At 33.5% G+C, this 17,458-nt stretch overlaps 1 protein-coding gene across 1 annotated transcript; it reads left to right on the top strand.

The window, feature by feature from the left end:
* The first annotated feature begins 2,313 nt into the window (after positions 1–2,313).
* Positions 2,314–6,563, top strand: LOC126724101 (S-adenosyl-L-methionine-dependent uroporphyrinogen III methyltransferase, chloroplastic). The gene is made up of 5 exons (XM_050428311.1): positions 2,314–2,954; positions 3,727–3,804; positions 3,942–4,011; positions 4,545–4,822; positions 5,844–6,563. Exons 1-5 carry the CDS (start codon positions 2,412–2,414, stop codon positions 5,991–5,993), a joined length of 1,119 nt encoding a protein of 372 aa, XP_050284268.1. The 5' UTR covers positions 2,314–2,411; the 3' UTR covers positions 5,994–6,563.
* The last annotated feature ends 10,895 nt before the right edge of the window (positions 6,564–17,458 follow it).

Raw genomic sequence — 17,458 nt, 5'->3', positions numbered from 1 at the left:
TTAGAAAGAGAAAGTGGGGTGGTAGAGGAGAGAGAAAGCGTGGTTGGAGGAAGGGGCGTAGCTAGGAATTTATACTTAGGGGGGGCCAATTTGTTGTAATTTTTCCTTACAGAATCTCCACAACAAAAATTGTAGTATTAAATTATTAATACAATAATCATAATTCAAAAATCTATTGAATATGGAATTATCAACTTTGATATATCATAATATTCTCAACAATTATTTAGTTCACTATTGATATATACAAAAATTTTCACTGTCATTTTAAAACTATCAACCCATCATTATTCATAATATTGAAAATTTCCTATATATTAATTTTTTTTTTCCAATGAATAATTTAGCACCTAATTTCAAACCAAAAAAATCAGCTTAAAAAATGATGACATAGAGAGATAAAATATATTATAATATAGCAATACAAAAATTGAACAACAAAATCTTGATAAACAAAAAATATTCATTAAACTAATTAGAAAGCCAAAAACTCATATGGCCATATTATAATAAATAAATAAATAAATAACAAAACTATATGACCATTATCATATATATAACAAAATATAAATCTAAATGCCCAAATGCTTGAGTTTATTTGGTTGTGTTGGAAAGAGAGTTGATGTGTTGACTTGAGAGAGGGCAGTGTAGGTTGGGATTGAGGATTTGTGTACTTTGGGTCACATATCTATTGGACTATGTTGAGATCCTAGGAATAATGGGGCCCGGTTATATTATTTGAGGGGGCTCAGTGTCTATTACTTCCTTGTTGGATCAGATCTATAGCCTAAATTTACCATAACAGTAGAAGAAAATTAAAATTTTGTTTTTTTTGGGGGGGTGCGGGGGGGGGGCGCAAGGCCCCCCAATTAATAAGGTAACTCCTCCCCTGGCTGGAGGGGTGAAGGCCCAGTGAAGTGAGGTATGAAGGATCATTAAAGGTGTGGGGGCAATTTCGTCCTTTTAAATAATTGTTATTAAGGGTACCAATAACTCTTTGCCATGTGTCTTTTAAAAAATATATATATATATATATATAAATGATTTAGTCCAAGCAGTCAAATACTACGTCAGCATTTCGTTAGGCCACATATGACTTAAACTAATAGACATAAACGAAAGGATGAAAAATAGAACGTTTTGCAAAGTTTAGGGATGAAAAACTAACTTTTGTGAAAGTTTAGAGACGAAAATGATATTTTACCCAAAAAAAAACTAGTAAATGATTGTAATTTACAAACTAGAGTAAAAATTTGGTTTCACGCATCCATGGAGAAGATAATTTATTGAAAGTAAAGAGCATTATTCATGATTGGACACTTGATAAAAAAGACCAAATTTGGTATATATTTAGTTTTACATAAATAAAATCTCATGGCATATTTCTCATTAAAAAAAATCTCATAGCATATGAAAGAATAAGTCCATGCATGTTTCACAAAAAAAAAAAAAAAAAAAAAGAAAAAGAAAAAAAAAAGAAAAGAAAAATGTCTATGCATAATTTCAGGAAGATTCTCACAAACATACATAATGAGTCCGTTTGAATTGAGTTTATTTTTGCTGAAACTGAAAACTGAAACTGAAACTGAAAATACTATAGCAAAATAATTTTTAAATGTGTGAATAGTATTATGAGACCCATTTTTAATGATAAAATTGCTGAAAAGTGGAATTTGTGGGCCTGTGAACAGTGCACGGGACCCACAGGACTGATAAAGTGACGAAAAAGTAGGAAAAGTGCGGCTACTGTTAGCCACTGTCCCCTGCTGCAGCTGACCAAAAAAAAAAAAAAAAGAGGAAGAGTAAATGTAACATTGAAACGCAAACATGAGATTCAGCCCAATCCAAACGGCATCAATATCACCCAAACATACCATAACAACACTACACAAAGAAATTAAACGTAATTTTCCCTCAATGCATACATAGTTCCGTGTTCTTTATCCTCTCATTGAGAATTATTTCTTTACTTTACTTGAATGTGGTAAGATTAATTTTAAACTATTTTTGATAAGTACTTTATCTTTGAGTGTAAGAAATTTCAACATTAACCTCTTAAAAAAAGAAAAATTACATTTTAAATGCTATATTTTTTTAGTGTAATAATAAATTATAAACCCAAAAGTAATAAATTAAAAATGGACTAGGTTAACAAGCCGAGTGAAAAGAAATAAATAAATAAAATACAAATGCCATTTTTTTGCTTTTGTTTTTGTTTTTTGTGTTTTTGTTTTTTTAAGGTGATGTCCCTTTTAAAGCCCAAAAGCCACCTTGACTTCTCAGCCTCCTCAAAAGCCCAAAAGAACACCAAACTCAACTCAAACTCAAACTCTCTCCTTTCCATTCTTAAAACTCTGAAAGACTTGTACTTTATAGCTCCAACTCGTTCAAGTTCGACACAAAGACCTCATATGGCGCTTTGCACTAGGCTCCAATCTTTCCCTTCTTCTTCTTTATCTTCAAACCATATCAGACCAACTAAAGCCTCAAACTTTCACCCCATTTGTTCTTTACACTATAATTCTCATTCACCTTTCACTGAAAAGCACTCCATTGAGAGGTACCACAGGGACCAATGGTTGTACAAGACCCAATTGGAAAACATAGAAAATATAGCATCTTGCTCTTCCCCACCACCTGATTCTAACTCAGTTAGGCAAAATGAGATAGCACTGCAATTGCCAGAGCTGAAGAAGCTGCTTCAGGTGTTGAGAGAGAAGAGGGAGAGAGAAGGGTGTGGTGGGTGGAAGAAGTGTGGGCCAGGGAATGTGTTCTTGGTGGGGACAGGACCTGGGGACCCTGAGCTTTTGACACTCAAGGCTGTGAGAGTCATTCAAAGTGCTGATTTGCTCTTGTATGATCGGTTGGTCTCCAATGATGTGTTGGATTTGGTTGGACCTAATGCTAGGCTCCTCTATGTTGGCAAGACTGCTGGGTACCATAGTAGAACCCAGGTAAAACCCACGCACACACTCTCTCTCTCTAGCTATCTATCTATATATGCATAGCATTTTCTGTGAATTGAATGTTTGTGTTTCTTTGGATTTTGAACTGGGTTTCTCTTTATTCAGTCTGCATTAATCTGTATCTATTTCAAGTTTGTATTTTTATAAATTAGGAATGGTTTTTCAATTGATGCACAACTTTGGTTAAATATTTGAGTTTCTTTTGATTTTGAACTGGGTTTCTCTTTATTCACTCTGCCTCCATCTGTATCTATTCGAGTTTTTAATTATTTTTTGGTAGTTTTATAATTAAGAATTGGTTTGCTATTGATTTACAACTCTGGTTGATGATATTGGTAGAAACAATGAATTGGGATGGTGGGTGTGCTTTTATTATTATTATTTTTTGGGAGAGGGGGTATGAAGAATGCTTTTAGTGTAAGTTCAATTAAGGTTCTTCAGATATAAGAAATTTGGATTTGGTCCCTAGAATTGAAAAAAAAAAGGAACAATTCTGTCCCTCTATCTATGGGTCAGTTTGATTTTGATTCCTTAAATATGGGGCTGGTTTTGATTTTGGTCGTTTAGATATAGGGTTAGTTTGATTTTGGTCCCTTAAATATGCGGTTGGTTTGATTTGCTGAAAAATGGGTACTTTAGGAAGTCATGCAGGGGCACCCCATTTTGCTCGTTAGTCACCTAGACAGGAAAATAGGTGTTTGTACAATTGGGCATGTGGGGATTGGAGAAATGAATTTATTTTAAGTTGGTTTTGTGACAGGAGGAAATACACGAGTTGCTTCTGAGTTTTGCTGAAGCAGGAGCTACTGTTGTGAGACTTAAAGGAGGGGATCCATTGGTGAGTTCTATCAGCAAATGTTTTACTGGGCAATGTAGTGGTATTAGCCCAGAAATGTAATTTCATTTGCTCTGTTGTTCAGTTTTTTTTTTTTTTTTTTTTTTTTTTTTCCCTGAAATATGTTCTTGGGGTTTTAGGTGTTTGGGAGAGGTGGGGAGGAGATGGATTTTTTGCAGCAGCAAGGGATTCACGTGAAAGTAATTCCAGGTATGCCATGGTGGGCTGGTCTCTTAAATCTCATTATTAAGACGAAACTGTTAATATAGGAGAAGTTGAATGTTTCATGAATAATTGAATGAAACCATAATGATTTACATAGCATTTTGAGAAAATGATTGATCACGTTGAATTGAGTGAGGACAGGAAGATGAAATCCATCTCCAAAAGTGATTATTAAAATCTGGAATGTGTGGTTTTGATAAAACATAACATTGATATTCGCAATTTTGAGTCAAATTTTTTTCTACATCTAGAGAATTCAAAAAACTTAACTTCATTGTGAATCACTTGGAAAGTGTGGTAGAAAGGTTTCCAAATAAAGGCTTGGCAAAATAGTGAGGGGAATAGCGTCATAGCCTTATATAAGGGCAATGTACATTGATTTATGGGGCAAATGCATTCATGGAGGGAGGAAAATAGTAGTAGAATGTTGATGTGATCTTTGATGCATGAAAATTGGGACATAACTTGAATAGAAAGGCTTCCAAAGAGTTTGATTTTTATGCTCATTGTTTTTGCAGGAATAACGGCTGCTTCAGGAATAGCAGCAGAGTTGGGGATTCCACTAACTCACAGAGGTGTTGCAAATAGTGTAAGATTTCTCACTGGGCATTCAAGGAAAGGAGGAACAGATCCTTTGTTTGTAGCAGAAAATGCAGCTGACCCTGATTCAACCTTAGTGATTTATATGGGCTTATCAACCTTCCCTTCACTTGCCCTAAAGTTAATGCATCATGGTCTTCCCCCTAATACACCAGCTGTTGCAGTTGAGCGAGGGACCACACCTCAACAACGCATGGTAAGCACAATTCTTAGTGTAATTGTTTTTAGGGTGTAAATAGTGTGGGCACAAGCGCCCACAAGGGCTCGAGTCGTAAGGGGTACAAAATGAAGTGTCTACAAATAACCTACTTTTTCATTTGTTGCTTTTCTCTAATTTTTCAACTCCTTTAAGTAAGTTTCTGGAATTCCTACTGTTCTGAAATTTTTTCTTGTTTTGACTCATTATTGGCCCAATAAAATTGTGAAAGAAGGATTTTATTTTGCTTAAACATAAGTTTACACCTTGCTTTCATTTTGGTCTTTATTTTGTATTGCAATTGCTTTCTTGTAGTTTTTTAGGCAACACATTTTATAAAATCCTAATGAGCAATAACATACTAAAATCAAATTCTAAGGCTCATAAATATTAAATGGAGTTTTTTTGTTGTAGGGATGTTCTGCTGTACTTCAACAAGTACATCTATAACAAAATTTAAATGCAAGTTGAAATAATAGGGCAGGGGGGTGTTGGGTTGGAGATTATAAAAATTATGAAGGTTTAACCTGAGATTTTAGATGAGCTGAAAACTCTGATCACTAGATGAAAATTTAAACTAGGCTTTGCTTTTAGATGATGATATATTATTGGCCTTTCTAGGTTTATGATGTCAAAATCATTTACCTTTCACCATGTCACTCATTATCTAAATACCAGTAAATAAAATGTTTTAAATGTGTGTGTTTATTGTACCTAGGCATTTATTTTAGGGGCTAATGAATTGACTGGGAATGCTCAAAAACCTTAAGGGTTGTTTGTGAAAAACTCAAGCTCTAGGAAATTGTAGTTACTGTGCATGGACCTTTAAAAGTAAAAATAAAATAGAATATACTAAGCCCCAAAATCTCAAGTTTAAGGACTCATCTATAGAAACCTGTAAAGGTTGATGTTCACTTATAAGAAAGATAATGTAGAGGTTAATGTCTGTGTGACAGGAGGTTGTTCATTTTATGTTTGTTTTTGCCAACAATTGACTGTCATTGCATTCTCAATCATACAGGTTTTTGCAGAACTGAAGGATCTTGCTAATAAAATTACAACAGTAGAGTTAGTATCACCAACACTGATGATCATTGGAAACGTTGTTGCACTTTCACCATTGTGGTCACTTTCTATGAATGAAGCATCCTGTATGGTACAGGCCAAATAGACAAAATTTGGGCCTGAAGAAATGTTGAACATTCAATTTGTTATCAGTTGAATTCACAGTTATGGCGGGCGATAATGAAAGGTTGACTAGACGATGCTTCTGGATGGGACAAATCTTTCAATACTTGTTTGGCGTTTCAATAATTGATTTTGAGATTCAGGGAAATTGGTTTTTGAGTAGTCTTGCATGCAAGACGCCTTTCTAACACTCCATTAGATTGGTTGAAATCCATGCTGAAGGCACAATGGAGTTTGAATTTGTCACAACGAAGATTAAGAGAGCCACAGTCTCTTTGCTTGTATCAACAAAGGAAAGCTAACCTTTTGAGTTATTTAGCTGTGATCAGTTCATCTGAAAAAGTGTGATTTCATCTGATTAAGGTGAGCCTGATTAGATTAGTTCCTTGATACATTGGTTTACCTCTAATGAGGTTATAATTGCATTCTTGATTGCACTAAGTGTGCACTAGGACAATGCTGATTACTTGTGGACATGCTAAATGAGGGCAATTTGATTGCAGTTTGGAAGGGTCCTTTATTATTTGCTTACAAAAGTCTAGCTTTTTTCATATTTTTTTATTTTGTTAATTAGCAGTGCGTTTAGCTTCATTGGGATGAATGAGTTGGTAAATTAAGAGAGATTCTTTTATCAATTTTTTTTTTTTTTGGGGATAATCGACATTCTTTTATCAATGAGAATGTTGGATGAATGGTGATGATTAGCGTGAAATTATGGTTTATTGTAACTTTTGTATTTGCATATATATATGAATAGCCATATGATATGAAATCATACTTGCAAGTTGCAACATTTGTTCTCCTATTAGGGGACTAAACGAGTTGTACTTTAGCATGGTGCTTCATTTTTTATGTCTGCTTCTTTATTTAATGCATTAATAATGTTTTGAATGAACTCAGAATGAAATAACATGTTTGTACTATGTGATATTTTAATATGAACAATCTATTGATGCTCCAATCGACTGACAAATAAACAGGGCAAACAGAAACAACAATTATCTTCTCACTTGAAGATATGTTAACACCTAGAATCCTATAAAAAAATAAAATAAAAACAAAGGAGTGAGATGAGGTGGGGATGTTCAACATATATCTCCTTATGATGTTCTGAGATGGAACCTGGCTATTAACATGTTGAAAGGTGACAATTATGGTGTTGCTTACGAGGATTGCTTGGGTTATTTGTTATACGTTTAGTGTGTGTTTGGGATAGTGATATGGTGTTGGGACACATTGCTACATGAGGAATGTAGTTGCTGCAGAATTCTTCTATTTCAGTACTACTTCACCATTATCTTTATATTTAGCTGAGCTTTACCATTAGTTGAATATTTTTATGCTTATCTGAATAAAGCCAAGCTTAAGATAAGATTTAGTATATGAGTTATTCAGGCTATATCAGATTAGCTTGGAGGCAGTTTGCTTTTATCAAGTTGCTATTTTCCAATTGATGTAGGTCATATATATGATCTAGATGCAATGAATAAACCCATAAGATATTTGATATTTCCCTTAGGTAGTATTTCTATTGGAGTATTAGTCTCTACTTGAAGCAAACTGAGTTTGTGATTCCATTCTTCCACTGCTATATGGCCGTGGAGGTTTTAACATATAGCTTCATTTTTTTTTTTTTTTTTTTTTGATAATGGGGGTGGGAGATTTGAACTTTAGATGTTTCCAACGGAGATACCAAGACTATACACCACACGAGAGCTTTGGATTGCATCAAAAAGTTACATTCTTATTGTAAGAGGTGAAATTCAAACCAGTTATGGAACCCTGAATATGGTGGGAGAAATTGCATTTTACCACCCTAAACTATATCTCATATTACAGTTTGTACCGTAAATTATTCGGATGTATAATTTGCACCCTAAATTATGATTGTTTTTGTCCATTAAGGTTGCAGCTGGTTTAATAATTTGATCTTTTGGATTATTGTTTGACCCCAAGTTTTGTTTGGCTTAAAGCTTTGCTTTGACCTTTGTACTTTAGTTTTTGTGTAAATAAAATATAAAATGCCTCACTCTATCAGAGTGAAAACTGAAATTGATCATGTTGCACTGACTATCTCAAGGGCTTATTATAATTGCCAGAATAAGTCTTCAAATAACTCTCCACGTGTTGACTTATTGAGCTGACTTTTGTCACTTGGATGAAATTGATTTCAAGCAACATAATCAATTTCATCCAAGTGACAAAAGTCAGCTCAATAAGTCAACACGTGGAGAGTTATTTGAAGACTTATTCTGGCAATTATAGTAAGCCCTTGAGATAGTTTCCTCTAAATTTTGTTTAGAGCCAAAAATTGCCTCAACAAATCTCTTTACTGTCAAAAACTAATTTACATTGAGATTTTGCTGTGAAAAAAAAAATTGTAATAAATTTATGGCTAAAATGCAAAAGTCACATTCTATGTTTCAACAAAATTCGTTTTAAGTCATTTGACTTTGTTTTCATTCATTTTAGTCATTTAACTTTCAAGTTTATTCAATTAAGGTTTATCCATCAACTTTTGTTATATGTTGTGGATAATCTTCCAATTTTTAAATTTTTGTTCAAGTCTTTTAAATTAAAAAAAAAAATTTAAATTAATGATTGAAGAATATTTCTTAGATTTTTTTTTTTTAGATTTTTTTTTTTCCAAAAAATTTTAACAAAAGTTGACAAAAAGTCCTTAATTGAAACTTGGATAATTGAAATGAACGAAAACAAAGTTAAAAAAACTGAAATGAATTATAAAGAAACTTAGATGGTGAGTCTTGCATTTTAGCCTAAATTTATTATTCAAAGATATATTAAGACAACTTTTGTCACCATCAAAATAACATAGTCACCAAAGAAATTATTATGTACTCCAAGAGTATCATAAATGTGTACTCCCTCATCTCACATAAATTGTGGGTCTCACTAATTAAATTCATGGTGGGACCCATCATTTGTGAGATAGGGGAGTACATATTTATGGTACTCTAATAATTTCCAAATAATGATACAGGCACAAACTATTTTACAAATATTTTACAAACGCCTGATGTGGCATGCTCCATCTCAGCTTTTTAAAAACTAAAATACCACATCAGATATTAACAAAGAAAATTAATAAAAGAATAAAGAAACCCCGTTTTGTTTTGCTTCTAAACCCTCTCTCTGCGCCTCCCTCTCTGCCTCAAACGTATGGCACCTCACTCTCTTCCTAAACCCATTCGCAGTCAAGTAGGCCAACATTATGCTATTAGTGATTATTCATTCATATTCAAAGAAAAAGTTTGTTGTTTTCTGTAATGTGATTCAAGCTCTAGATTAATAAGAAATTGCTGTCTTTTCCTGATTCAACCAAAGAAGTAATGAAAGCATTGAAAGGGGATTCAAATGTTATTTCTTTCAATTTTACGTCTTAGTTGAATAAAGCCAAAATGTGTGATACAGATTATGCCTTACAGGTTGATATATGTTATTTTTGGTGGCCGATCAAGTTCAAATGAAAGGACAGAATCAAAAAACTGGAACCCACCAAAATATGCAAGTACAAATAGACAGTAGATAAAGATAATTGTTGTAAAATATTTGTAGAATAGTTTGTGTTTGTAGTATTACTCATAATTTTCCTAATCACCAAGAACTTTGTAGACCTATTTATGTTTTTTGTATTTTCAACAAAAATGCCTAAGGTATATTTCCAATGAAGTGATGCTATAATTACTACAAATTGTATAAATTAATGTGTTAATTTTAAACACAAAACAAAAATATTAGTTTTTCACAGTAAAATTGATAACAGTTTTAGCATTTTCTATATTGTTAACAACTAAATTTCACTGTTAGTTTGCTTGCTTATCTTTAGCCGACATTCTTAAACAGCTGAAGCATCACAAGAGAACTAGCCTCTATGATTTCTCTTTCAATTCCCTCCATTACTATATTACCAAAGGTAGAGTGTCACGGGTTCAATTAAAAAAGAAAAAAGGAAAAAAACAGAGAAGAAATGTTACATTTTAAGGCTTCTTTTTATTTTTTTTTAATAATATTTTCTTTTAGAAAACTAATAACAAATTAAGAGAACGGATAAATTAATTCTCCAAAAAATGCACATAAAAATTAACTAATCCTTAATTATATTAACATAGGCGGAATTGACATAAAACTATAGCTTTATTTAATATTTATAAATGTAAGATGAACATGTATTCATGTTATGATTTAATAATTTTTTTGATGAATGACGAATTTTATTCAAGAAGAAAACAACTACAAAACAATAAAGTGTTAGAAAAATATTGTGGAGTGAATAAGAAATTGACTTCTAATGTGTCTACATGAACATGATATTAAATTGACGAGAATCCTTGAGTCTCACATAAGAAGTGATAGAAAATATGAGTTTATATGCTCATGAGTTGGACATTGGGTTGGGCTTTTGGTATGTGTGGACTAAGCTCTCTTGTCCAAATAATAATAATATTATTTTATTTCATTTTTTGAGTCATTAAATCTGTATACAATAGTTATTCATGAAACAGTGTGTTTATTTAGTAAAGTATATATTCATAGTTCCTCATTAAAAAAAAAAAAAAAAAAAAAAATCTAGAAACTCTCCCAGAGAATATTTTTGTGCATTAATTACAATTTGACTCAAAGAGAGAGCAAGAGATATAGATTGGTTCGTAGAGTATAGACCTTATGTGTTTCTTCTCCATGCTATGAATTATTTTATCCTGAGAGACAAACGTCTATGAGTCTCAAAGCATTACTAATTGTGTGAGGAGCAAAATCTGCTTTAAAAAAATTGTGTCAAACACAATACTTAATCTTTATCATTCGTCCTTCATGCATTTAGTATGCGAGTATTTAATCATCTTGCAAATTTCTTCTTATATATATAATATCTATTTAATGTTTTTACCTTCCATATTTTATTGTGTTATTGATTATAATTAATCTTTTTATTTAACTACAAAAGTAAGTTATTGAAATATATTCACGAGCGCTATTAACAATGTCAAAAAGAGCCAAAATTGTGATTTGATAAAGTCCCCACATGTTATCTTCCCACAAAAATAATTGCACGTGGAGAGCAATGAGCATAAGGGTGTGTTTGGTTGGAGGGGTGAAAAAATGGGAGGATGGAAAATGGTGGGAGGATAGAAAAGTGAAAGGATATAAAAGATTTTAATTTCCCTTATTTTTGTTTGGTTGGGAGTGAAAAAGTGGAGGGATGAAAAAAGTAAGTTTGTATAAATTTACTCATATACACTTGTTAAAAAATGATACACAATTAAAAAAAAAAATGACAAGCAATTAAAAAAAAATCACCCAAATTTATTAAACAATAAAAATTATGTCCAAGAAAAAAAATAATGTCTAATTAAAAAAAAAAAAAAAAAAAAAAAAAAACATAACACTACGTACAGCCTAGAAAATCAAAAGAAAAAAGGATTAAAAAAAAAAAAAGTAAGCATCGTTCTCAGAAAGTGAAAATAATAATAAATAATGCCTTAAAAGGAGCAAACGCCTAGGAAAGCAGGTAGAATAAAAAGAAAAAAGAAAAAAAGACAATGGGACGAAATTAGTGCAGTGGGCAATTTTGTCATTTATTCATAAAACTCCTTTCACACTATTTTCTCTCTATTTTGGAGAGATAAGTTTTAGGTGGGCCAGGGTGGAAAATGCCTGGGCCCCACCAAAATTTTCCTCTCCCTCCCTCCTTACCAAACAACACTCTTTCTCATTTTCTCTCCTATTTTCTCCCCAAATTTTTCCATCCTCCCTAAAATCCACCCATCCAAACATAGTGTAAATCTCTTGTCCTTGATGGTTTGATATTCCAAAACAGGAAAAAATCCTCTTTCTTTCGGAAGCAATTCCAAAAAATTGTATGATTAGAGTCATTAGACAGTGACAGTGAGTTGAATATGTTTAGATACTGTTTATTTTGCTGTAACTGAAAATTTATTATTAAAAGTACTGTAGAAAATGTAAAAATTAGCTAAAATAGTGCAATGGAACCCATAAATAATAACAAAAAGTATAGTAAAACTTATAAATAATAACAAAAATAAACTAAATAGTGAAATATTTTTTATTTTTTATTGGCATCCAAATGGAGGCTCGGTGTGATATATATATATATATATATATATTGATGGGTCGATGTGATATTAAAGCCATTTTTTTTTTTTGAGAGAGTTTTAGACTACGGCATTCACTTTTGATGATAGCTCTTTATCATTAGATCAAGACACCAATCAGCTTTTGGTACAGGCGGGAATTGAATCCCAAATCTCTTATTCAACTATTAGAGACTTTACCAATTAAACTAATTGAAACCCACAAAATCAGTTCAATATATATATTTATTTTGATGGGTCGGTGGTGTGATATTAAAGACAGCTCTACATATATATATATATATATATATATATTTTTTTTTTTTTGACGGGTCGGTGTGATATTAAAGCCAGTTCAATTTTGATTTGATATGTTACCTACAGGCTACATTATCTTCAATATTTGACCCATTAAAAAGAAGTAACATGCACCGAGTTTTTCTTAAAAAAGAGTGTATTTCTGTGATCCACTCACCACGACGAGACAGTGATTTGATATGTTACCTATAGTATCTTCTTTTTTTCGCTGAATAACCTACGGTATCTTCAATATGTTACTTACAGTATCTCTCACAGCAGTTAGGTCTATACACATGCATATATCGTCTCTTGTAATAAGTGCATCTTACAAATATGTGAAACCCACCTGCTAAAAGAGGTAATATATAAAATAAAATTTAGCAACAATATCAATTCTAATTTAAGGTTATAAACTCATTCAATAAAATAAATATTACAATATATTTTAAAAATCTAACCATTAAATAATATGTTTTTTACACTTTTAATATACATATTAAATTTTGTGTCAATCGGATATTATTTATTATATAAACTACAAGCTTATATTTTGTGTATAATTTTAAATTACAAAAAAAACTTACAATTTAAAATTTTTATTAATGACATAATTATTGATTTTTAATTTTCTTGAAATTTTGCAAGTATGAAGGATGTAAGAAGAATATGTAATCCAATGTTAGATTTGTCAAAATTTACCTCTAATAAAAAGATATTGAGTAAGTTTATAGTTTTAAGTTATAACCAATTTTGTAGTTAAATTTTGTCTTAATATATACAAAAAAAAAAAAAAAAAAACAAGATATAATTTTTCCACCACAATACCTCAAGTTCAATAATAAGTTAATGACAGTTTAGAAGGTGCCCGTGCATGAATGCAGTACTATTTCTTGGATTTTTTGTCAAGTATGGGCAATCATAAATCTCTGTTACTCTGTATGCCTTATCTCATAATAGATTTTGATGCAATTATTGTCCAAAGTCTTCACTAAATGATATATTTCGTTTTACAAAATTCAGACATTATGATGTCCTAATAATTATAGGATCACAAAAATTTTCATAATGGCTGATGTGCTATTTTTTACTTTAAATGTAATAAAAATAATGTTAGCGTTAAATCCATATAAATCCAATTATATACTATCTTAACAAATTATGAAAAATATTTTGTGTCACTTTATTAAGTGATTAACTCTGCTCCAGGATTTACTTCAAACTGATACAAATCTTAAAAAATGGCTCTTGCAATAATACTATTCCTTTTTTTGGAAATGGTTTTGCCAAATTTTATAATGAAAAATTGAAAATGGTTGGTTGCTGAATTTGACAATTTTGAATAAAGAGGTGGTGTTTATAAATTCAATCATTGAAGACTGGATTAGGGTGGAGTTGCCCACACAGCCCCATCAATCATAGTGATTATGACAGTTTTGTGGAGCATGGGCACTCTTGGGAAGTACAATCTATATATCTTTTTTTTTTTTTCTTTTTTCTTTTTTTGTGCCGAGATTTTTATATCTATTTTTATACATATATTATAAATAATTATAAGATGATTTTGGTCCCTCATAGCATCATCTGATCATCCCCATCAGCAATTCGGACATGGGCGTTACTACACTTTAAAAAAAGGTTTTCCAGGCCACACTCAAGCCCATCAAGAGAAGTTTTGGACTAAGGTTTTGCCCTTCCTTAATCAACTCCAAGTGGGCCTCGTGATTTCGGAACATCACTATTTGTCAAAAACTTGTGTGTTTTGTAGCATTTTCCACGTAAAAAAAAAAAACTGTATATAATTGCTGTGTGAACCCAAAAAGGTTTGAAAGATAGAAGTTAAAAACTACAGTGGTGCGTGCATCATGAGTATATGAAAAGGTTGATTAATAATGGCGAAGAGTGTAAAGGAAACACTTGTGGTCCACACGATTTTCTTTCGGTGCTGAGGTCCAATGGGTATTTTCCATAGTTTTAAAAACCGGACCGGACCGGCCGGTTCAACCGGGAACCGGCCTTCAATCCGGTCCGGTTATGTTAAAAAACCGAAAATAATGAAAAAACCGTGAAACAGTAAAAACCGGCCGGTTCAACCGGAAAACCGGGAACCGGCACGGTTAAACCGGTTACTGACCGGTTATTTATTTTTTAATTTTTTTTGTCCTTTCCCAGCCTAAAACGACGTAGTTTTGTTGTTTTAGGCCTAAAACAACAAAACTACGTCGTTTTAGGCTGGGATCCTAACCCTAAAGCTCACTCAGTCACTCTCATTTTGTGTTTGTCATTTTCATTTTTCACTATCTCAAACTCAGACTCTCCAATCTCAATATCTCCGCCTCACCCAAGCTCACAGCCTCTCTTCCTCACCGCTCACAGCCTCTCTGCCTCGCCGCTCAGAGCTCGCCCTCTCCGCCTCACTCTCTCCACCTCACTGCCTCGCCAGTCGCCGCTCGCCCTCTCCGCCTCAAACCATTTCAACTACCCACCCAAAACCCACAACTCAGCCACCACCAAGACCCACAAAACATCTCAACCATCCACCACAACCCACAAACCCAGCCACCACCAAGACCCATAAACCATCCAAAAACCCAAATCGATAAAGCTTCACAACAATAAAGGAAAAAAAAAAATCCAGAACTGAGATTAAAAGAATGAATCAACGATGGTGGAGGTGGCCAAGAAACAGTGGGGCCGACGACGATGGAGGACAACGGAAAGAAAAAAGAAAAAAAAAAACTCAGTGGATCGGTGATGATTGGATCGGTAATGAATGGCGCCGATGGCGGTGGAGATGCAATCGGTGATGAGTGGCGCCGATGAGTGGATCGGTGGTCGGTGATGAATGGCGCCGATGAGTGGATCGATGGCCGGTGATGAGTGGCATCTGGGAGTGGATCGGAGGCTTTGGATCTGAGATTTGCCGATTTGGTCTGTGGAAGGGAAACTTTTTTTTTTTTTGTTGGAGAAAGCACAGTGTCAAGAGAGTAGGGACTAGGGAGAGATGAGTGACTGAGTGATTTTGTATAATATTTTACTGTTTTTACACTTGTTTGACTTTTACACACACTTGTTAATATATATATTTTTATATATAATTTAAAAATTATTAATTATTTATATAATTTAAATAAATAATAATTAAATTATTTATGACGTCACCGGTTCGACCATCGGTTGAACCTCGGTCCGACCAGAAAACCGGTAATTAGCTACTCGACCGGTTCTTTCATCGTACCGGTTTTTAAAACCATGGTATTTTCCCTGCTTTGAATCATTTGATGCAAAGTTGAGGAGAACTATGTTTGTTTTATCTTTGCACGTTTCCCCTTTGCAGGGGTGTTCGTTTCTTAGTATCCAAGCATTCAAAAAGCAGGGAATATAGTCCATCCCACTGTCACAGATTGTCCATTAATATGCCTTGCCCAAATTATGATCTTGATGTATCTTTGCACGTTTCCCCTTTGCAGGGATGTTCGTTTCTTAGTATCCAAGCATTCAAAAAGCAGAGTCTTATCTTTTGGTAAATCTGCTGGTCCATCCCTTATCACACAGATCACAGATCATTCTGGTCTTACTCTTACCCTTCAGTTCTCAGTTCTCACAAAGATTAGCATTCAATCAATTCTCACTAATTTAGGAAATGGCGGAAGGAACTCTTTTCAACGTTGCTAATGGAATCATCGGAAAAGCGGGCGGCGTAGCAGTCCAAGAGATTGGGCTCATCTGGGGTGTCAAAGACGAGATCAAAAAACTCAAGGAGACAGTTTCCAAAATCAGTGCTGTGCTTTTGGATGCAGAGGCGAAGAAACACAACAATGAAGTCAAACTGTGGCTGCAAAGGCTTAAGGACGCCATGTTTGATGCGGGTGACTTGCTGGACGAAATCTCCACTGAGGCCTTGCGACGGGAAGTGATGACCCGAGACAAGAAGGCCAAAGAGGTACGCATCTTCTTTTCCAAATCTAATCAGCTTGCATATGGTCTTAGAATGGGTCATAAGGTTAAGGTCATGAGGGAGAGGCTAGTTGCTATAGCTTCGGACAGGCAGTTTCACTTGGATGAACGTTGTGAGGAGATACAAGTCAGGAATGAGGCAAGACGGCAGACTCATTCTGTTGTACGTGCTGAAGATGTTATTGGGAGGGAGGATGATAAGAAGGCCATTATTGAATCTCTGTTGAATCCCAATGTTAAGGAGAATGTTTCTGTCCTTCCGATAGTTGGTATTGGAGGACTAGGAAAGACGACAGTTGCTCAACTTGTCTTCAATGATGAAGAAATCAAGAACCATTTTCAGCTAAAATTGTGGGTGTGTGTCTCTGAAAATTTCGATGTAAAGATAATTGTTGAGAAAATCTGGGAATGTATAAAAAATGAGAAACCAAAAGACCTTCAAATGAACACATTAGTCAGTGATCTTGAAAAAGGAATTAATGGAAGGAGATACTTGCTCGTGTTGGATGATGTGTGGAACGAAGATCGCGAAAAATGGAGTGAATTAAAAAAAATTTTAATGGGTGGTTCAAGAGGCAGCAGAATCTTAGTGACTACACGTAGTGAAATCGTGGCAAAGATTTCACAACCTATTCGACCATATGTGTTAAAGGGTTTGGATGAACAACAAGCTTGGTCTTTATTTAAGAAGATGGCGTTTGAAGAGGGGGAAGAATTGAAGAATGCAAGCTTTGTAGGAATTGGGAAGGAAATTTTAAAAAAGTGTGCAGGAGTTCCGCTTGCAATAAGAACAATAGGAGGTTTGTTGTATTTTAAAAAAACTGAAATGGAGTGGTTATCATTCAAAATTAATGAACTTTCAAAACTACGTCAGAATGAAAGTGACATTTTACCAACATTAAAGTTGAGTTACGACCATCTTGCGTCACACTTGAAGCAATGTTTTGCATATTGTAGTCTATTTCCAAAGGATTACAAGATTGACAAATCAAGTTTGATTAATATGTGGATGGCACAAGGGTTCATCACGTTGTATGACGAAAAGCAATGTCTAAAAGATGTTGGTCATGAGTATTTTATGGAT

Source organism: Quercus robur, chromosome 4 (assembly GCF_932294415.1).
Source record: "Quercus robur chromosome 4, dhQueRobu3.1, whole genome shotgun sequence".
NCBI classification, from domain to species: domain Eukaryota; kingdom Viridiplantae; phylum Streptophyta; class Magnoliopsida; order Fagales; family Fagaceae; genus Quercus; species Quercus robur.
Note: the sequence above shows the minus strand (reverse complement) of the source record. Positions and strands in the feature narration are given on the sequence as shown.

What these genes read in the sequence shown, in the direction of transcription:
- LOC126724101 (XM_050428311.1), top strand. Translation starts at nt 2,412, where the DNA reads ATGGCGCTTTGCACTAGGCTCCAATCTTTCCCTTCTTCTTCTTTATCT. An exon ending in TTAAAGGAGGGGATCCATTG is followed by an intron (nt 3,805 to 3,941) that starts GTGAGTTCTATC and finishes TTGGGGTTTTAG; the next exon opens with GTGTTTGGGAGAGGTGGGGA. An exon ending in TCACGTGAAAGTAATTCCAG is followed by an intron (nt 4,012 to 4,544) that starts GTATGCCATGGT and finishes TTGTTTTTGCAG; the next exon opens with GAATAACGGCTGCTTCAGGA.